We start from the raw sequence: 22301 nt of genomic DNA, 5'->3' as shown, positions 1-22301 counted from the left end.
TTAACAGAAACACAATGTCATCATACTCAGCATATTAAAACACTTACAATGGAAAGACATTAATATGAGTGGTTTGACGTTTTAACTTGAAAAATGTCATATCAAATTCACCTTCACATTAAGTCAAGAATAAGTCATCATAACTGCAATAATAGAAAGCGCCACATCACTCAGCTGGCTTGATAAGACAAAGACATTACGTTATTTTGCTCTGTAGTGTTTAGTATTTTAAACAATATAGAGCTGTCTAATTGATTGCTTGACAAGTTAAAAAACTGTTATTGTCAAAGTTTCCATTTATAAACCACATTGTAGGTTGTGGGTGTTGGACCTCATGGGAGATAATGCCATGATGTCAGCTGGGAATCATTATTAGATAAATTAAATAAACCACATTGATGCATTTAACAATATCATGCCATCTGCTCACCTTCGGCCTTAAATGTATGCCGAGTTGCTGTGTGGGAGCAGATCTACTCAAGCTTGTGATTAGTTTGTGGACCCACCTGCTGTGACTTGTTGCAACCTGTTGATGTGAAACGGAAGTTGGTGCAATACATTTGCACCAGCCTTTGTTCTACTTTATCTGTAAGGGAAAGAACATAATGATTTTGTAATGAAAACCCACTCTGAGCCCTCTTGGCCATAAAGGACTTCCTGTAATTGAATACCTGAGCAGGTTGGACATATGATTTCAGTGAATTACTGCAGTGGATCAAGCAAGCAATTCATGTCCCCAAAAAGGATCCACTCACTTGTTCTGATTTAGTTTATATTTTATAACTGTAGAAAAATATGACAATATGTATTAAGGCAAGTACAAATTTAAAGTAGTTTTCGTCTTGGTTTGATCCAATCATCTTCTCACAAATATCATTCTTATAAGATGAAGATCCATTTGAGTATGCAATAGAATAAACCATAAGCATTTTCTGTTGCTTATCTACTGAGTCAAGCTGGCAGCAGACAAAGGTATACACTTTTGATCCACACAAGTCTTCTCGACAGAAGGGATATAAAACTGTACAATCCCTCCACTATGTGGTGGTCAGCCTCCGGTCTCCCCCCATTTGGACATGACACACGCACACGCGCACACGCGCGCACACACACACACACACACACACACACACACACACACACACACACACACACACACACACACACACACACACACACACACACACACACGGATTTTCACTGTTTACAGTATGTCATAGGATGTCTGACTGACTCATTTTTGGACCAATCATGCCTCAGCCTCGATTCAGCGTTTGTCCAATCACAGTAGAGAGCAATATGATTGGCCCGCCCCAGAACTGCATGTTCAAAAAGAACGTCATCTGCCTCATACATTTAGCTTTAGCCAAAATTAGCTAGTTGTTCAAATCATAGATAGATCTTGGCGAAACGAGTGTTTTTCATTTAAACTGACAGCCTACGTAGCGGTTATTTATTTGGTGCTCCCTGGGTTTACAGTGACAAACATGTATATAAAATCCTTGTTCCGAATCCGATGCAGAGACATGCTGAAGGCAGAACTGATCGTGTGAAATGCTGGCTAGCTTAATCAAAGCTAGCTGACGAGCAGGGGCCGAGAAGCGAAAGTGGCTAACATTAACGAGAGATAAGCCTATCACAAGAAGCCCGGGTAATAACATAACCTGCCACCGAAGCAACAAGAAGAACGACTGATAGAGGTAGTTTCTTTCCTACAAAGTAAGTACAATCTGGTACTTGTGATATGCTACGTTTCTAGTAAACACTTTGACAATTTCGCTAGCTGGTTAGCTAGCAACACAAGTGGCCTCATTTTCAGTTAGAGGCTCTTAGTTAACGTTATAATGGATAACAGGGTTTAAAGTATTGTTGTTTTTGTCTTTGTTTTGGTGGTAAATATGAGGATATTACCAGCCAGTTATTATCATGCTGGGATCTGAATTTGTTAATTGGTTGACGTTGTTGTTTTGCTGGATAACAGTAAAATGTATCATTAGCCAGTATTCCAGTTTATAACATAACCTGGTGGAGTAAATTACATTTACTCAAATACTGTAAGTAACTACAATTGCAAGGTAATTGTACTTTACTTGAGTATTTCATAGTGTTGCCACTTTGTAGTTCTACCCCACTACAGTTCAGTTGTAAATCATGTACTCTTACCCCACTACATTTATTTTGGACCTTTAGTCACTTGACATATTTCGATTAATGATGTGACATATAATCAACTAGTAAATAAGACTTGAGTTACACCTGGAGTAAATACACAAGCTACCCTGCAGCAGCATACAAAGTAAATACAGCTTTTATAACATTGTAGTTGGCTGATTATCATAACAAAAACATATATATATATATATATATATATATATATATATATGATTCTGAAATGGGCCAATCTCTAGAATAAGTACTTTTATTTTTGGTACTTTAAGTATATGCTGATGCTAATATTTTTGTTATTTAACTTAAGTAACATTTGATTAGTATTCCTTCACTCTTGTAGTTCTACTTTTACAGGGTACACGCTCTGACTACTTCTACCACCTCTGGTTACCTCTAAGGGCCAAGAGCACAAATATTTATTCTCATATTGTGTTATTATATTTCTTTTATATTTTTTCTTTTTTTGTATTGCCATTCTGTCCTCATGCACCACTACTACAGGAATGAACTTGCTTTATTGCCTTGTTGTAGGTAGTCGTCTGTGGATGTTTGTGCGTCTGTGGCTGTGTGTTTGGCCGTGTTTGTGTGACAGTGTGTTCCAGAAAGGACAGTATCATCAGTGGCATGTTTGTGTTGGCACCTTGATGTGAAATCCTGCACTGGCCATGCTGTTTTAGCCTATGACTACAGCGAGTCTATTGGCCAGTCCAAAGGCATTTCTCTATACACTTTCGATTGTGTCTGTTGATTGAATCTCTACATGCAGATGAACGCTCAGATAGCGCTAACTGGCAAGCTCAAAATAACCCAAAGATAAATGTACCAAGAGGGGGAGATGGATGGGATTTGTCTGCATCTGAACCTAATGATGATGATGATGATGATGATGATGCAGATAAGTTTTCTGATGACATTGTTTTCTATTTTTGAAAAGCCAGCATAAATACTGTTTAAACTGATGTACAGATCATGACATTTTGGATATGCATAATAATGCGATTATTTTTGACTGATATTGCTATTGTGGTAAGATTCCCGGAGGCACTATTTAATTCCCATTTTCTTTGAAAAATATATTTAATTGATCTTGTAATTTTTACTACTTTTTTTTTATCATCAGTATCTTTACCAAACAATAGATTTTCCTTAAAGGTGGGGTAGGTAAGTTTGAGAAACCGGCTCGAGATCGCTAGAATTTGAAAATACACAACCGGAGAAAATCTGCCACTTCCTTATAAAGCCCCTCCTCCAACACACACGAACGCGCACATGACCAATGAGGGCACGAGATAAGTTTGTGCCCCGATGGAAGGCTGACAGGCAGGTAGGCCATCCAATCCGTTTAGCCGGCCCGGCTAAACGGATTGGTTGTACTTTTTACAGTATTACGGCTTCTACAGATGACATTTTTTTTTATGGATTTTTTGTCAAAGCACTTCAGATATTCATTGCTATCGGGATGTTAAGAGCATTCCATGGAATATAACAAAAAGTGTATCTCGAGCCGGTTTCTGAAACTTACCTACCCCACCTTTAAGTCTGTAGAATACTTAATTTTTTGGCTGGTACATCTCTGCCGCACCACACTAGTTATTTAGATATTCTGGCCAACACTGCAGGTTCATTGAACCCTCAATATATTTCATTGTCTCTAGTAATATATTACCACATCGCACGTGTTGTTGCAGTATGTCTTTCAGGACTTGAGCTTGTTTTCAAACCATTTACTTCATGGTAAATGTTGATGGACACATGCAATAACATCCCTTGGCGTCTCAAAGTGAGGAAAGTCCAGGTTCGGTGTATAGTGACGAGTACACATCTTGTTGTAAAGGCCAATCACAGTCCAGTATAACATGACACATTTACATTCGTCTTCTTTGGCTATAGTCCTATATAGGGCTGCACGATATTGGAAAAAACTGACATTGCGATTTCCCCCCCCCTGCGATATATATTGCGATATGAAAAAATACAGGAATTGTTTTTTTTTGTCCGCAAACCATCCTTTCTTGAACTTTAATGCTATGCAATTGGTATTTTTTTAACAATATTTAACCGGATGAAGGATTTTAGTCACAGACTTCTGGATCTTAAGTTATCGGAGCAACAAGCTGAGCTAGCTCGGTTATCCTGCTGTGATCTGATCAAGAATGGTTGTGATTGGTGGTTTGCTGTGCATGCAGAGCCTGCATGTCACTCAGGTACACATGAGAGCCGCGCAAGTCTTCCTTTGGTAGCAAGTAGGGATGCTCCGATCGCCAATTTCGGGGCCGATCGAGTGGGCGGGGCCTAAATGGAAGATTTAAACTCAGTTAATGGGGCTCATTCACTGGAGCTTCCACAAACAACAATCAACTTAATTATTACATTGAAATGATGAACATTATTCAAGTTTACATTCACTTTGGAGAATAACACGGGAGAAATGAGCGGAAGCGCTCTCTTTTCCTCTCTCCCTCTCTCTCTCTCTCCCCCTCTCTCTCTCTCTCTCTCTCCTGACAGCCTGTCAGTATCTCATGCAGCTCACTGATTTAGTAATGAGTGACCTGACAGTGAAGAATAAATATATTTATAATAACTAGTTTAGCTTGTTCCAGAGGTAGATAAAATAGCTAAGTGTGTTAGGTCTAACTCTTGTGTGTATCGCTCCGCTCACCGGTCCGGCGGGCGGATCTGCAGGATTTCTGCTTCACACACGTTGCATACCGCTATTTTACTGTCTTTTTCGGACACCTTCAAATAATACCAGACCGGTGAAGCCATTTTGGCGAGCTTGTTTTGCCGCACACAGAGAAAAGTGTCATGTATTTTACGTCATGCGATCGGCTCTCGCGATGGGCATGTTTAGAGAGCACCGATCGATCGGTAGAGAGTGAGTATCGGCCGATATCGATCGGTGACCGATCGATCGGAGCATCCCTAGTAGCAAGCAGCAAAATAATTGTAACATGATGTGTTTGTGTTTTATTTGCCTACTTAATATCGCACGTCCTAAAAAAAGAAAGTCCTGCGATGTCAATATCGCGCATGCGCATAACGCGATTATCGTCACGACACGATATATCGTGCAGCCCTAGTCCTATAGACTGCTGTCTGTCAAGCTTCCCGACGCCAAGGCACTGTAGATGACTGAGATGTCTGTTCAGAGCACTTGTTCGGGGAAATTGTCTGCTTCTGATGCGACTCTGATGATGAGTCATCAAAGAGGAGGGGGATCTAAGATATGTTTGTTCCAACTCTTCAATTTGTAAAAGGAGAGCCCTTCTTGAGAAGTGGATCTTATTCCATTTAGTTACAATTGTTCTCATAACAAAGGGGCTGTTCCCGATACCTTGAGGTTTTTTTACTTTTTCGGATGTGGTTAATGGATACTTCATCTAAGGTGGCGCCATGGGCTTAAGCCCAGAATGTTTTCAGCAAAGCCAAGAATCCTTACTGTAAATCAGGCTAGGACGAGTTTGTTATACATTATAAAGCTTTGTTTAAAATAGTGTATTGTTGTTTAAGTTGACATGAGCTGTTTTGTGACATTTCACAATGCTAATAAAAACATTTAGTTCTTGAAGCCCATATTTCACAATATTTATCGATCAACGAGTGACTCTAAAATGAAATCGAGTCTGGCCACTGCTCTCGCTGACCTAGGATACTCCCTCGTACTTAATCAGCAGAAAGATGATCCCCTGCCTAAATAGCCATAGAAGCAGCACATTAGTAGAAATGGATCTTTTTAAAATGTACTCAATATTCTCTGTTGTCTTTTTTTTAAACCAGAAAATACTGTTGACGTCATAGAGAAACTGAGTTATTTTTTTTACTAAAAGTATAATATACTGTATACAGTGCAGCTTTATATGGCATTGATTTGTATGATTATCACAACCTTAAAATGAAAATAAGAGTAGATGGAAAGAAACAACGTTTAAAATGTTTGATGCTCCCAGTAGGCCGGTGTGAAAATGGGTTTGAGTGCAGTCCACGTGTCCACATATTACGTCATTGGTATTAGAGTGGTAATGTGTGGAGGAGGTATGGAGAAAGTGACCGCGGGTGGAGGGTCTTTTGAGCAGAGCAGCTGTTGGCGATCGGCGCAGAGAAGAAATTGGCTGTCTTGCTATTAAACACATTCACAGACATTCCGCCTCTGATTATCAGGAATAAATAGGGTGCGAAGGAGAAGTACGCAACATCACTGCCTTTCTGACTCTGTGTATTTCTCTTTTTGGGAGCCACATGCAAAACACGCATGCTATAGTACTCCAGCACCTGTTTTCTACTAAACCACTACCCTACATTTCCCACCATCAACCTCTCTACAAGGTGACTCATTGTATTTTGATAGTGTTAGTTTACAGCTCATTTGGTACATGGCCAAGAACTCTACAAAATGAAATACACCTGTTGGTTGATGCTGTCATCTGGAAGGTAGATTTAGACTATTATATCACACACATCCTCACAGAGATATTATGTTAGTGGTGGTGCTGTGTGTAGTCTGTTTGAAGGGAGAATCTGTTCCTGCGCGGATCCCATCAGCAGCTGACGGTTAAATTGAGTTAGCTTGTTAAAGCTACCCCGCTTCTCGGAAGACCTTGGTTCCTGTCTGTTTGCTGGCTCTTAACTTTGACTCTCAAACGGCATCAGCCACTCACTTCATCTTCCCGTGTGTGCCATGGGAGGGAAACATTAATGTAGTAAATCAAAGCAAGGTCAGTTTCGCTTTCTCCACCTTTTGTTGAGACCTTACCCTGAAACTCATGTGTTCTCCATTGAATGGCCAAATGAATGAACACGTTTACACACACAGCTCGCTCACACAGTGGCTGTGCAGATCTCTTGTCGCATGCTGCAACCACTAACATCTGCTGCTACTGTTGCTATGGCAACCACTCGGCTGCCACTCCAAACTGTGTAACCATGGAGACTTCAGACTGGGTAACATCACTCCCCTGTAGTTCACAAGTTATGTACGATGACGTATCGTCTTTAATATAATGCGACGCCATCAAGTTTTTTGCAAATATTATATCTGTGTGTTGAATGTAAGAGGGCAAAGGATTTAGTTTGGGGATTGTGTTTGTGGCTTGGATATCTGCTCAATAATGAGTTGAATGTGTGTGTGTGTGAATGCATTTGTTGTCAAGGTATTAATTCAAGTGGTTTGGACTAGAGATGATTTCCAGCCCTTTGATATGTGGCCAAGCCTGTTTGTGTCCATGTGTGCACACGCAATAATATGCAAATCAAAGCACATCTGTTGTATCACAATTAGATGAATTGGAAATCTAGAAATAACACAAACAACTTTGATATTTATCATTCACTTTTTTCCAAAAGTAAACATATAGTGCCAGACTAACAGCCTACATGTGGTGCAGACAAGACGTGGCACATCGGCCAGCCATTTAAACGTGCTACAGGTTGACCCAGAGGTAATGGGGTTATGCAGTGGTTAGAAACTAAACTGATACTGCATTTATTTATTTACACTTTTTGAATACAGAAATATAAACACACAACGTTGCTCTACTGCGTTGCATTTCCTCTGATAGAATAAATTATTTATGTTTATCCTTCAGTATGATTAAGTGAGATAATGTACTATTTTTATAACTTATTAACTAAGTTTTAAATGTCTGCAACATAAATATGAGATAATGGGAACACCAGGAAGTTCATATGTTTTAAAACATGTAACCTTGAGCCTCTGTGCACAATAAGAGACCGGATGCCAGTATGCTTTTATTGATATTTTCAAGAATAAAGCTACAGGTTAAGAGTACACTTTTCAGAGGTAAAAAGCCATTAAGTACGGTTACTTATAATCAAAAAGACTGTATAAGTTCATGTTTTTACATTAAGTACATGGCTGGATATAGAAATATTCTGTCCTATAAAGCTGGCTGCTGTTCATTTAGCTAATGCAGTTACAGGCAGATAACACGTCCTCTCAGTGAGTTTGGTAATGCTCTTAGCCTGCTCTGGCTGGCCAAAGAAGCTTTTAAGCTTGATACTCTGTCTCTTTAGGCATAAACCTGTGCTATTTCTGGATATGATGAGCAATAGTCACTATTTACCCCCTGATCCCACCGGAAGCGTCTGCGCTGCGCTGCGACCTCCTCCTGCGACCTCCTCCTGCATCATAACCCACCAGGCGCGTTTCAAAACGTTGCGGAAGCGGAGCGTCGTGTGTGCAGCCTCGCAGTTGTTGGATGAACGTTCCACTTCCTGCCTGCCTGCGCTGCGCCGCGTCAAAAATAGGATTCATCCTATATTTTAGAAATTTCTTGTGGCGAGGAGCTTCTGGGACGCTTCGAGCCGCGGGTCTGGAGGAATAGCACCCATTGACTAGAGTGGCCGCGATCGCTAAAAACGCCGCAGACCAGACGCTCCTGGTGGGATTAGGGGGTTAGTTGGAATGTTTCTCTTGGAATATTAAGTAAACAGCCCATAGCATTTATTACATATTTGATTAAAGGTGGGTTAGGTAATTCACTTCAGAAACACTTTTTGTTATATTCCATGGAATGCTCTTAACATCCCGATAGCAATGAATACATTAAATCCTTTGACAATAATAAATACATACAACATTTCACCTGTGGAAGCCGTGGCGCTGTAAAAAGCACGACCAATCATCTGAGCCGGCCCGGCTAAATAACTGGATGGCCGACCTGCCTGTCAGCCTTCCATCTGTGCACAAACTTATCTCGTGCCCTCATTGGCCATGTGCGCGTTCGTGTGTGTTGGAGGAGGGGCTCTGTAAGTTAAGTTAAGTTAAAGCCTTTTATTGTCATTATACACGGAGTATAACGAGATTCAGAGTGCAACTCTGTCCCGGTGTGCAAAAAGTACAAACAAATACATAACACTAAAAAACACGGCAATAGGACGGACAACATACAATCATACGGGGGAATAAATAGTTACAAATATTGATATAAAAAATAGTATATAAAGTGCATTAAAAGTGTGTGTATGTGTGAGAATGGTTACAGTTATTGCATTATGTGTGGTGGTTGAGCAGCCTGACGGCCCAGGGGTAGAAACTGTTTTTGAGTCGGTTTGTCCGTGACTTGAAGCTCCTGTCTCTCCTCCCAGAAGGCAGGAGAGAGAACAGTCTGTGACCCGGGTGAGAGCTGTCCTTTAATATTTGATTTGCTCTGCTGAGGCAGCGGGAGGTGGAGATGTGTTCCAGAGAGGGCAGGGGGCAGCTGATGGTTTTCTCTGCCATCCTGATCACTCTCTGCAGGGCTTTCTTGTCTGCAGCTGAGCATCCTGCATACCACCCCGAGATGGAGTATGACGGCACTCTCTCCATGGTCGCCCGGTAGAAGGACACCAGCAGCTTCTTGTTCAGTCGGTTTCTCCGAAGCACCCTCAGGAAGTGTAGTCGCTGCTGGGCCTTCGTAACTGCTGCAGTGGTGTGTGCTGTCCAGCTGAGGCTCTCCGAGATGTGAACCCCCAGGAACTTAAAGGTGGAGACCCTCTCCACTCTCTCTCCATTGAGGTGAAGGGGGGCGTGTTCTGGACGGTGCTTTCTGAAGTCTATGATGATTTATTTTGTTTTGCTTGTGTTCAGATACAGATTATTTGATGAACACCACGCAGACAGCTTCAGGATCTCGTCTCTGTATGACGACTCGCCGTCTCCCTTATATATTTGGCCGACCACAGTGGTGTCATCTGCAAATTTGATAATGGAGTTGGAGGGGTGATTGGGAGAGCAGTCGGGGCCTATTTTCACTGTCTGCGGACGGTCTGTAAGGAAACTATTAATCCAGGCGCATAAGATGGAGGGGAAACCTAGGCTTGACAGTTTTTCCACTAGTATGTCAGGTATGATGGTGTTAAAAGCTGAGCTAAAATCGACAAACGGCATCCTTATATAGTTGCCTGGGCCTTCTAGGTGGCTCACAGCTGTGTGAAGGACCGTGGCGATGGCATCATCCGTGGATCTGTTGGCTCTATAGGCGAACTGATGACGGAGCGTCCACACTACAGCTTCAAAAATAGCTTGGAGCTGGGCGTGTCTGGAGCTTGGGGATTTTATTCAAGCAACACGACCAACAACCAATCACATGAATCTCCCGCCCCCGACATACAAAGCAAAAAACCCCAGGGATTTTATGGGAGCAATATATATATAAACTCCCCAAACAGGCGAAAACCTACCAGTTTCCCCCACTGTCTCTGCCACCTCCCTCCATGCCTGGTTCCTCCGGTTTGTATCCCGGTAGGTGAAGAGGGTCTGGTCATACAAAACCGGGTGATTTGCTACGGCGATAGTTAGTTTCTCCTCCGACTTTTTTTGAAATATAGAAATGAACGGCGGGATATCTCTCCCAGCTTAGACGCGGTTTGAGCTGTCAGATTTTCAGAAACGGGATTTGATTGGCTGGCGCTGGCTACGCCGGAGACGGCGGAGACGGACCGCTCTGCTACCCACAATTCAGTTCGGCAAAAAAGCGAGGCAACGTGACGTCACCCCATTCAAAGTGAATGGGCAGATTGGAGTTGTCGACGCTGTAGTGTGGACGGGCCGTGAGGGTCAAGGGAGGGTGGGAGGTTGGCTTTGATGTAGTCGGCTATCAGTCTTTCGAAACATTTCATCACCGCCGATGTTAGGGCTATGGGCCTGTAGTCGTTGAGCTCTCTGACTGGTGTCTTTTTGGGGACAGGAATGATGCTAGCCGTTTTCAGACAGGATGGAATGCAAGCTTGGGACAGGTTGAATATCCTGGTCAGGGCCCCTGAAAGCTGGTCAGCACAAGCTTTGAGTACTTTTCCGAGTACTCCATCGGGTCCTGCGGCTTTTCCAGGATTCACAGACTTCAGCGTCTGCTTCACCTGATGTTCTTTGAGAGTGAGAGGTGGTATGGAGCTGGTAGTTTGCAGGGACAGGGGCAGAGTAGGAAAGTGGGGGGGTCTGCTAGCCTCAAAGCGGGCAAAGAAGTGGTTTAGTTCCTCTGCAAGGTGGGCGTCAGCTCTAGTAGTGCCAGATGTTGAAGGCCCTGCCAAACACACCGTGTGTTGTTATGAGCGAGATTCTCCTCCACTTTTCCCTTGTAGGCCTCCTTTGCAGCCTTGATGCCTCTCCTCAGATTCGCCCTTGTCATGCTGTACTGGGCTGCGTCCCCCGACGTGAAGGCTGTGTCACGTGAACTCAGGAGAGACCGCACCGCTCTTGTCATCCATGGTTTTTGGTTAGGGTAGACTGTCACCCGAATGCGTTTTTCCACAGTTACAATGTCTGTGCAGAACTTGATGTAGGACAAGACGGCCTCTGTGTGTTCCTCCAAGTCTGTCTGTTCAAATATGTCCCACGCTGTGTGTTCGAAGCAGTCTTGCAGTTGTGAGAGTGCCCCCTCGGGCCAGGTTCTGATATATTTGACCACCGGCTTGGTGTTACTTCTGAGGGGGGTGTAAGCTGGGATGAGAAGCAGTGAGAGGTGGTCAGATAGTCCTAAATGGGGGAGTGGGACCGCTCTGTAAGCATGCTTCAGGTTAGAATACACCCGGTCCAGTGTGTTCTTTCCTCTGGTGGTACATCGTACATATTTGGGATGCACATTTTTTAGACATGCATGATTGAAGTCTCGAGCAACAACTCGACCTCTGTTTATTTATTAAGCTCTGGAGGTGGTCAAGTGCAATGCTGGCGTTAGCATCAGGTGGGATATAAACGGTGTTAATTATCACCACCGTCAGCTCTCTGGTAAAAGGGTCTGCACATGATGGACATTACTTCCAGGTCGGGAGAGCAATGTGTCTGTGTAACCCTGCTGTCCATGCACCACTCGTTGTGGATGTAAACACACAGACCACCCCCTCGGCTCTTACCGGAAGCGCTGTTCCTGTCGTAGCGGTGGGTGGAGCGGCCTGGAAGCTGCACTGCTGCGTCCGGAACCCGTGGGTGTAGCCAGGATTCTGTGATGATCATCACACAGCAGTCGCGTACGTTCGTGTTGGCTGCTAGTAGTACCTTCAATTCGTCAATGTTGTGGACGATGGACCTGGCATTTGCGAGGAAGAGGCTTGGTAGTGGTGGTCGGTGCGGCCGCTTCCTTAGCCTAGCAAGCAGGCCTGCACGGCAACCTCGCTTCTGCTTCCTCTCCCTCCGGCGCCTGCGTTGCTTCACAGGCCCGAAAACAATCCAGGGAGACCCGAGCGGTCTCGCCATGTCCTCCGGGATGTTGTTAGTCCGGTGGAAATCGGCTGTGATGTCAGAGCGACAACTCATCCCTATGTCAAATAAGTCCATGCGACTGTATATGTAATTCGCCTGTTCTAGGGTGTTCACGCACACTAACAAAAAACAAACCGTGCACAACCAAAACGGAGAGCTGTGAGCCGCAGCGTCTGAGCGCGCCGCCATACTAGCGTGCCGCCATACTAGCACGCCGCCATACTAGCCTATCCAGTCCAGGTACTGATATACTGATATATAAGGAAGCCTGAAGGAAGAGGCAGATTTTTTCCAGTTGTGTACTTTCAAATTCTAGCGCACTCGAGCTGGTTTCTCCATTCTTACCTACCCCACCTTTAAACACATCTTTTATTTATTTATTTTTGGCATTTTAGCGTTTAAAAAAACAAACAATTTGCCAGATTTGTCCGATTTATTTTATATCCACACATATGTAAATGTTGTCATTCAAATGTGTGGAGTTTGATTTGAATAAGGTTTTTGAAATATATTATATATTTTTTATATTTTACCTTGATGCTTATGCCGACTTTTATTTTTTACATCAAATAGGATCGAGGGAGTCATTATATGTAATTAGATCTCTTGCAGCTACTTTGAATCTAATGATTGCTAGGAATGTCTCTTTCTTAAAAACCCTGCCTCTGTCAGTCGAACACAGTTATAGCTGGGTTGTGAAGAGTAGAGTTAACATTAATGTAGGTGTAATAATAAGCAAAATACCAGGGCTTTACTATTGTTAAACATGAATTCAATGTATCTACTATGTTATTTATAGTTTTCACTTATGATAACATGGTATACTCTGGTATAACATGGTACAGGCCTGCAGTGTTTACTTCAAATTCAGTGTCCCTTTGTCTTATTCTGTCCTGTATCTTTCTTTCTCCCACAGGTAGCAGTGGGTCTGTTTCCCAGCCGGAGCCATGGGAGCGTTCCTCGACAAACCCCGGACGGAGAAGCACAACTTGCACGACGAGGGCAACGGCCTGCGCTACGGGCTGAGCTCCATGCAGGGCTGGAGGGTGGAGATGGAGGACGCTCACACAGCCGTGCTCGGACTTCCTGCTCCTGGTATGACTGACTGGTCCTTTTTCGCCGTCTACGATGGTCACGCTGGCTCAAAGGTGGCCAACTACTGCTCCAAGCATCTTCTGGAACACATAATGAGTGCTAGCTTAGGGACCCAAGGCGGCTCCACCGATGACCCTCCAGCGTTGGCTCCTCCGACAGTAGAGAATATCAAAACTGGGATCCGGACAGGCTTCCTGAAGATTGACGAGCACATGCGCAGCTTTTCTGACCTTCGGAACGGCATGGACCGTAGCGGCTCCACAGCGGTAGGGATCCTCATGTCACCCGAGCATTTCTTCTTCGTCAACTGTGGCGATTCTCGGGGCGTTCTGTACCGCAACTCAAACGTGTGTTTCTCCACTCTCGACCACAAGCCGTGCAACCCCCGCGAGAGAGAGCGCATCCAGAACGCCGGCGGCTCGGTGATGATTCAGAGGGTTAACGGGTCCCTGGCTGTTTCAAGGGCCTTGGGGGACTATGACTACAAGTGTGTGGACGGGAAGGGCCCCACAGAGCAGCTGGTCAGCCCCGAACCTGAAGTCTATGAGATGGTTCGCGCCCCGGAACAGGATCAGTTTATCGTCCTGGCCTGTGACGGCATCTGGGACGTCATGACCAACGAGGAGCTCTGCGAGTTTGTCAAATCTCGGCTTGAGGTCTCCGACGACCTGGAAAGAGTCTGCAATGAAGTGGTGGACACCTGCCTGCACAAGGTGTGTACATGTTGGCTTTCAGCATGACCTTTGTGTGATTGCTCATAGATTATAGAGTGACTGTGGCACATTCAGGCTGTTGGATGGAGATAAAGTTCGTAAGAGAGGTTTTTTGTTTTCTTCATATGAGCAGTTTTGAACATGGAAACTTAACATGAACATAACATTTTCCTTATAAAATATGAAACACTGGCATTCCGTAGGCTTGAAAAGTGGATATACAAATATTGCAGGTTTCCTCATTATTCCTGATCAGCTGCAAAGTTTAGGTAAATATAATGGATTCAAAATGTAAAAGGCACAATGGCATTGTAATCACCTGCTACTTTTTTTCACTTCTGGGTTTGGATGCAATTGTGTTCCTTCAGCTGCTTCGGCGTTAGTACATTTTAAACGATACATTATATTTGGGATAATTTACCCGACTGGCAGTAAGAGTTATTACAAAAAACAGCTGCACGTTTGCAAACTATTTCTCAACGTGGAAGCGCCTTAATTCAGTCTTAATTAAGGTGAATACAAAACAGCCTATTTGTGTAAAAGGATTGCCATGAAGCCGTCTGTTTTAACACGGCCCCCCTGTGCTTCATATTGCAGACTGTTTGAATACCTCTGCCTTGGAAATCTCAGCACTTCACAATAACTCCTTCTCTTACTTTCTCCTCTTCACTCCTCTCTCCTCCCGTCCGTCTCAGGGGAGTCGGGATAACATGAGTGTTGTGTTGGTGTGTTTGCCCAACGCTCCCAAAGTGTCCGAGGAAGCTGTGAGGAAAGACGCTGAGCTCAACAAATATATGGAGTCTCGAGTGGAAGGTGAGAATGGACGGGTGATACTGTTGTTACTGTATGTACAAACATAATGGGATCTTTGGATATTATACATTTTTGATGTTCATTTTTAGAATATTGCTTTCATTTTTTAAGGTCAGTATTAAAGGTCCCATGTCATGCTTTTCCGGTTATCACCCGTCCCCTTGTGGGTTATGTAGATTTGTATGCATGTAAACGGTCTGCAGAGTCACAAACCCTCAAAGTACACCCTGTCGCGAGTAAAACTCTAACACAGAAAAGACCTGTCTATGCTGCCCCAGAACGCCTAGTGGAGCCTCGCAGATGGGGGGTGCTGCAGCCCCCTCAGCATCCCCCCCTTCACGCGTCCATTGAAGATGTCTCGCTGTCTCGCAGACCCCACGCAGCAACCAGGAAACCACACCAGTGACCCAGCTCACACTGTCCGCTCCTCGCAGCAGCCCGCCGACACGGCACCCAGACCCCACGCAGCATTCTCATCTGTTTGTTGCTAACGCCATGGTAACACATAATCACTGATGTTCCGCTGTAACGGTGGTGGACTCATCAGAACAGAGTGGGCGAGCTGACCAATCAGAGAACACTGGGCTCATAGGAGGGGGGGGCAGGAGCTCCAACAAGCCGTTTAGGACAGAGAGTGAATACACATACTACACAGAGACGCTGTATGAGAAACCAATGTGAGTTTGGAACATTGAAATTGAACAATGTAAATCTATTCTAGTCGACCTCAACAATGGAATTATGATCAGTAGAAATGGCCATGACATGGGACCTTTAAGTTTTGATGTGTGAATATAAAGTCATTAAATAGGTATAGACTTGTATTAAATAGGGATTTTGAGAAACACCAATGTTGAAATCTTTGAATAATTGATTATAAAATGTGTATAATGTCAATACATTTCAGTAATTTTAGGTTTTTAAACCGCAATCCCACCCGTTATTGTTGTGTATATAAAGGTGTAATTGGAAAAACAGGTCTTTATTTGAGCTCTTACAAAGTTGTTCTTGGAGACTCGGGCTCGGTCTCCCTCTGACACGGATCTGTACGCATGTTTTCTCCACTCGATGACCCTGCCACAGTCTGTTGTCAAACCTCCAGCCAAGTTATCTCCGGCTCACAGCAGAGGAGTGACACCACCCTGACCTCCTTTTCCATTTCAGCAAGCATCTCCCCTCTCTATTCCCTGTTCTATCCTCTCCTCCCTGAACGCATCTTTCTCCCCCGTTTCTCACTCAAACATTCCCCGTCTTGTTTGGGCAGATTCCCTGCTCCTCTCCCGTCTTCTTCTTTATCCTTTCATCCTTCTTTTCTGAAGATGACTTCCGATGAACACCGTGTTGTTTTATACTCCTTGTTGGTTTCTTCAACACACGGGTACTGTTGGTGCAAAACAAGGGTTTGTCAGATTTCTGCTCCCCTAACACCAATGTGTTCTTGATCCACAGAGCGGTACAAAACCCTGGGTCTAGCACATCTATTGTAAGATTAGAAAAAGCAGGAGGTAGTTATTGTATGAAATGGTTAAATAATGAATGAATGATTTCCCAAATCAGTGTAAACATTGATGCGAAATGTATTCGGTGTTTGGCTTCAGATACCGTCTAATACTGGGAGAGAATAGAAAGAGAGAGGAATGCTCTGGCTGAACATTGACCTGGCTTCATGCCACTCAACTCAGCTGCAGGATTCTCTCAGATATTCACTTTCCATCTTCACTTCTTTTCCCCTCATTTGTCACATTCTAGTCCTCTCCCTCCTCTCCCTCCCTCCCTCCTCTCTTGTCTCAGCTGTTCTTGGCAGTCAGCAGCTCTGTGAACACTGTCTTTGTAACATCATGCTGTTGTTTCAGAGATGCTGTCTCGGCCCGGGGAGGAGGGCTTCCCTGACCTGGTGGCAGTGATGAGGAGCCTGTCCACCGACATCGGCATGCCCCCCCTTCCACCAGGGGGAGGCCTCGCCAGCAAGTAAGAACCAGCACCCTCTGAGAGACTCTGTGTTCCTTTAACAGGATAGTTGTATGTTAATCCGGAGTCTGGTAAGCATCTGGTATGAGAATATCAATATTAGGTTTACACGTACGAGAAATTTGACTTGGTGTCGTGGTGCATACATAAAAGTAAAACGAGAATTAAAAACACAGGTAGAGAACGAGAAAAATATAAAAAATAATAACAAATATAGTCAAATATAACGGTATTTACATTGCATTGGAATAAAATATGGAATACAAATTGCCAGTAAAAAAACAGAAACAAAAATAAATATGAATATGAAAATTTCATGTAAAAAAAAAAGGCAGTTATCTAGTTTTAGAAAAAAAATGTATGTCATTGGGACTAAATAGAAATATTATTCAAAGTTTGCAGTGTACTTCACCTTTCTGTAGCTTGTGTGCGCTCTGGATGGATGGCTTGAATTGAATGGCTAATGAAACCTAATCACTTTTGTGTGTCTTCCCCTTCCTGCAGACGCAGTGTTATTGAAGCCGTATACAACCGTCTGAACCCATACAGGGAGGAAGATGGGGTCAGTATCAGTATATTCAATGGATATGAGCCTTGTCCTTTTTTGACCATTTGTACTCAAACTTAAATGTTATACTAAGGCATAACATCTGAGTCTGAAGTCGTCTCGTGGAGCAGGCTGTTGGTATCTGTGTGTTCCATTTTTCTTCCCACTCAAACGGTTACATATTCAAACTTACCTCAGTGCCAAGCACATCCTTTCATTACTTTCGATAAACATTTGTTTGTTTTTCTGGGCATTGTGCGTGATGCGCACCTTCCTCTCAGCCGCGGTAATGGCCTGTGCATGCATGGCAACACAGCTTTGTCCAGAGTCTTTCTTGCAGAACCTTAGCAATTTCACCAAATCCAGCGACTGCAAGTGAAATCATTTTGTTCTTATTTATTTGCTGAATTTCCTCTGTGCTCCACTGTGTGCAGTCCTAACTCAAAGCTTCCCCAATCAGCCCGTGTTCATGAGACGGGAACCGTTGCTGCTGTTGGTCACTATGTTCAGTATGTTCCAGAGATCCAAATACGCAGCTTTTGTTTGTCTGTTTTGTTAGTTGTTCACCTTTGTTGCATTCATCTATGTTGGTGGTGAACAACTGTAGTAAATAAAAGTAAAGTATCGTGTGCTATCTTAATCCGAGTTCTCTTTTAGTAGAGGTGAATAAACGCTGTGGCCACTATTTGAGTATTGTAGGAGTCGGTACAGATCAACAGTTGGTGATGCACTCCAGTTAATTGTGTCTAAGGATGTTGTGTCGCTGGCAGACTTTGTATACTTTTGGGTTCTGCCAATATCTTGATTTGCCTGTTTGACAGAAACATGCCTATTTCTTCCACAATGGCTTGAAAACAAGGAGTCAATAACATCTGTGTCGCCTTGTCACTTTATATTTTGCTGCCGTGTTCAAATATTTGAGTGTTTTTCTGTGATGGATCCGATGTGTGGGAATGACACACTGACATCAAATATGACACACTTTAATAATTGTTAGTGTGTGTGTGTGAGATGTTTGGTAGCCGGTGTTGGGAGTGAGGTGATGTTGATGGCACCTTGTTTTGTTGTCTGTAAGGACGAAGACCGAACTCAAATCTGCTCTTTGTATAGTTGTTGTGACTACAGGCAAATGATTGTGATGTTGACTGTCCTCGGGTAACTCTGTGGTTTGTGATCGAAATTGTACACATAGTGGCTTTAAATGGAAGTTATACTGTAGCCATCATACGAGCAAGAATATCTAAGGAACACTGTTTTATTAAGGTTTGGCTAGCATATGAAGTATTTGTGGTTTACATATTTACCAGTAAAATGGCCCATAATAACATTTTGTGGCAAACTTGTGCTCCTTCACAAGCGCCCATATTTAGAGTTTAGATTGACGTTTCAACAGATAACCAGCCGTATGGTACTTTTACAGTACTTCAGAGAGGAAACAAGTTACACGACATAAAGGATTATGGATATGTATCCATCATTAAATAAATCGGTTTTTTTCTCTCTCTGAAGAAATGTTATTAATCTCACCAACACTAACACGGGAACTGTTCCACTCACACACACTCACACTCGCTCACACACGGGATGTATCGATTTGTCTAACTGTGTGTTCACCCTCTGATTAACGCAGCCCTCCTGTTTCATTTGGTAAGTGACCACATATATAAATGTTACACCCCCCTTTTCTTCCAACCCATCTACTCGCACACCTTACTCACACACACTCCTACAGGCATGTAAGTGGTGACCTTACCCCCCCCCCCCGTCACTCCCATCAGTCTCTGACCTTCTCTCTAGCATGTGGATCTCCGTGACTTTACGTCTGTGACATCACTGTCCAGGTTTAGGGAGGATGAATGGTCGTTGTCTTCTGGTCCTGTCCGCCCCCACCCTCTCAAATCACACGTATACGACCCTACACGCATGCACCTTCCTCTCTCTGTCTTTCCACAACTGCACGCCACAGTCTTCGTTTCTGTGTCCCTCTCTGACGAAAGGCCTTGGAGTTGTTGTGTTGGCGTATTGTTGCCGCAGGAACACACACACTGAGGTGTAAAGTGTGCCCTGGCTTACGCTGCTATTGTAACTTTACTTTGTGCTTCTTTTCGTCGTGCTGATTGTAGGAAAACCTGGCCTTGAAGTCCAGGTTGGGGAACACAATCATCGAATTTCACTGTAATGATTGTGTTACCGTACCTAATAACAATGCGCTCCTTTTCATCATGCTCTCCCATCTTCTTTTCCATCTCCTTTTCCTACCACCTTCCCCTCTTCTCTTCCTCTTCTTCTCCATTGCTTTCCTCTTGCAGAACGGAGCCGAGTTGGAGTACCACTGGTAGCTGTCCAGCCCGACTGCCTGATCCAAAAGGAAAACAAACAGGACCACTTTTCCACACGAGATCACATCCATAGTCACCCTTTTAATTTCCTCTGGATTTTTTTTATTTGTACTCCTCACACTAAGAGATCAATGGCAGCAGCAATCCTGGTTTTAACACACTCTTTGTGGAGGACTACAACACAGATGTAGGTTCTTTCTGTCGAACAAAACGGGGAACAAAAAGAACAACTGCGTTAATATCGGAAAAGCTATACAGTATATACTTCAGAGAGGCAAACAAGCACACTTTCTCTTGCCACTCGTTTTCCTTGCTTTCTTTGTGGTGGTAGTTTTTGTCGCCGATTGAGGAAGACCCAGGAGCCGCCCTGGACGCTTTGGTGCCTTCCTCAGAATTGAGAGAGAAGGAAGACCCTCGAACCCAACCGTCAGCCCGCCATTCCCCAGCCAGTCGCTCAAAGACGTTTGTAAGATCCTGAATGGACTAAAGGGGATTATTTGGCTGCAATTTGTGGCATTATTTGATCACACCGAGGGACCACACAAGCCTGCGACACCCCCCCCCCCCCCCTGCCCCCCCACCCTCGCTGCAGATTTGAATTACGAGGAGTTGGTTTAAGCTCAAGTGTGATGACTCTTCTTGCACGTCCCTGCTCACTTTCTCTCCGCCTGTATCTTAATGGATGTTAACAAAACATTAGATTTCTCTCTCTTCCTCTCTGCTCTGTCTTTTCCTTTTCCAGAACCACAAGCATTCAGCCTGCTGTTGTTTAACAGATAGAAATGATATATTAAAGTCATATACATATATATATATAGCTATATTTTGATTTGTTTGTTTCATTTTAATTCATAGCTATGGTATTCGTCGTTGCCTAACGTGCGTGTGGTCTTTGTTCATTTAGTGTGTAGACAAATAACACAAAGTCAAAGTTGCACACACAGTTTTCCCGCACAAGATCGGTCCAAAGACAGGGTTTTGGGATAAAGGAATCTTCAACACACACAATCCTGCTTGCGCTGCAACTTGCCTTTTCTATCTCTCCAATATGTGTACAAAAAACTAAAAATGCCTTTTTTTTTTTTAATTGAAAAATATTCCATTCATTTTTCGTTGTAATGTTTTTTTTTTGTGTGCTATGGCTTTTCAAAGTACTGTGGCTGTGGTCCTATTACAGATGGGCAATACAATGATGAGGGGAGCATGAGATATACCTTGTACAGAACATTGGGAGGGATGTTGTTGGTGTTTCACTGTACGGAGTAACAGAGCGACCGGTCACTAATGGCTGTCCTTCAATTGTTCATAGACTCTGCCTCAAAGGCAGGGGGCGGTTGCGTTGGAAGCCCTGGTTTGGCTCTTTGGATCGACCTGGAGGTCATTTCATTTCTGTAAAACCCTAGCACTAATAAGTGATTGAAACAAAGCCTGTTCTTTTTAAATATTTTTAACAAATGTGCGCATAGACAAATTAGGGTACACATACTTTGCATGTGTATTCTTTCCCGTAGATGCATTAAAAATAGGCTAAGTATATACAAAACTGTAATATACACTTTTTTTTCAATCATTCAATGGCAAATTCATTGAGCTTTCTGAAGTGGTAGTTTTGAAAGAGAATAGGCCTAACAGTTTTCTGATTTGTATTGTTCTTGTGGTACACTTGCTCTTGGTGCCATATGACGAATAGGTACTTGAATGTGTAGTTCTTTTGCAGTTGTTTTAATGAGATGATTGATTTTTTTTTGTTTGTGGTGGAGGGTGGGTGGGGGGGGGTCTATAGTTGTGCATGTTTTGTGATTGAGGGAGTGTATTTTGTGTGTGAGATGTACTGGGCGGATGGGGGTAATGTGGGCATGTTCAGTGTGGTGGAACACAATGTTAGAAAGATAAGTGAGGTTAAAAGTACAAAATAGAGAAAAAACTGGAACAAAATGCAGGAAATTATGATTTTTCTACAACCTTTCGTCCTCCATGTCAACATCTTTTTTGACCCCCAAAATAGTTTTTTCTCCACTCGATCTAATTTGAGTTTGTTCCTGAATTCAAATCACTGCCATTGTGGATTTCTTCATATTCTGCTTGATATTTTTTAACATTGTTAGGTTTCACCAAACTGAACAAAGTCCTCTTTTGGGGTTTATGTTTAAGCTATAACAGACACTGGGCTAGGAGAGGACTTAAGGAAGGAAGGAAAGGATATGTTTCTGAATGTAATTGTTCATTATTCACACTGGTCCCACTGCATGGACTGAGTACAAGCAGCACTGCAGCATCAGTCTCTCTTTGCTCCCTTTTTATTTTGAAAAAAACCAATACACATTTGTCTGGTTGTGGAATCTCAAGATTCACAAGAGGCTTTGGTGTTCAATAGGAATACTTAGATCATGGGTCCTTGCTTTGATTTAATATATGTTAAGTAAGGAGCATTTTAAAAAGCATCCAGTAATTCTGGGCCCATAGGG

The 22301-nt window shown here is 43.3% G+C and overlaps 1 protein-coding gene across 2 annotated transcripts; it reads left to right on the top strand.

Annotated features, from left to right (window-relative positions):
* Positions 1-1320: 1320 nt before the first annotated feature.
* On the top strand, positions 1321-21602 carry ppm1ba (protein phosphatase, Mg2+/Mn2+ dependent, 1Ba). Of its 2 annotated transcripts, none has more exons than XM_034100373.2 (6): positions 1321-1700; positions 13278-14169; positions 14865-14982; positions 16836-16950; positions 17455-17512; positions 19807-21602. In XM_034100373.2, the coding sequence occupies exons 2-6, from the start codon at positions 13309-13311 to the stop codon at positions 19834-19836; spliced, it is 1182 nt and encodes a 393-aa protein (XP_033956264.1). In that variant the 5' UTR covers positions 1321-1700; positions 13278-13308; the 3' UTR covers positions 19837-21602. The 2 variants fall into 2 exon arrangements, with proteins under 2 accessions (XP_033956264.1, XP_033956263.1); XM_034100372.2 differs by having other exon boundaries at positions 1321-1719.
* Positions 21603-22301: the final 699 nt, after the last annotated feature.

This window comes from Pseudochaenichthys georgianus, chromosome 15 (assembly GCF_902827115.2).
Source record: "Pseudochaenichthys georgianus chromosome 15, fPseGeo1.2, whole genome shotgun sequence".
NCBI lineage: Eukaryota > Metazoa > Chordata > Actinopteri > Perciformes > Channichthyidae > Pseudochaenichthys > Pseudochaenichthys georgianus.
This window is presented reverse-complemented; position numbering and strand designations above follow the sequence as displayed.

Coding starts and splice junctions, on each gene's coding strand:
- ppm1ba (XM_034100373.2), top strand. CDS start 13,309: ATGGGAGCGTTCCTCGACAAACCCCGGACGGAGAAGCACAACTTGCAC. Junction 14,983..16,835: donor TATGGAGTCTCGAGTGGAAG/GTGAGAATGGAC, acceptor CTGTTGTTTCAG/AGATGCTGTCTCGGCCCGGG. Junction 16,951..17,454: donor GGGGGAGGCCTCGCCAGCAA/GTAAGAACCAGC, acceptor CCCTTCCTGCAG/ACGCAGTGTTATTGAAGCCG.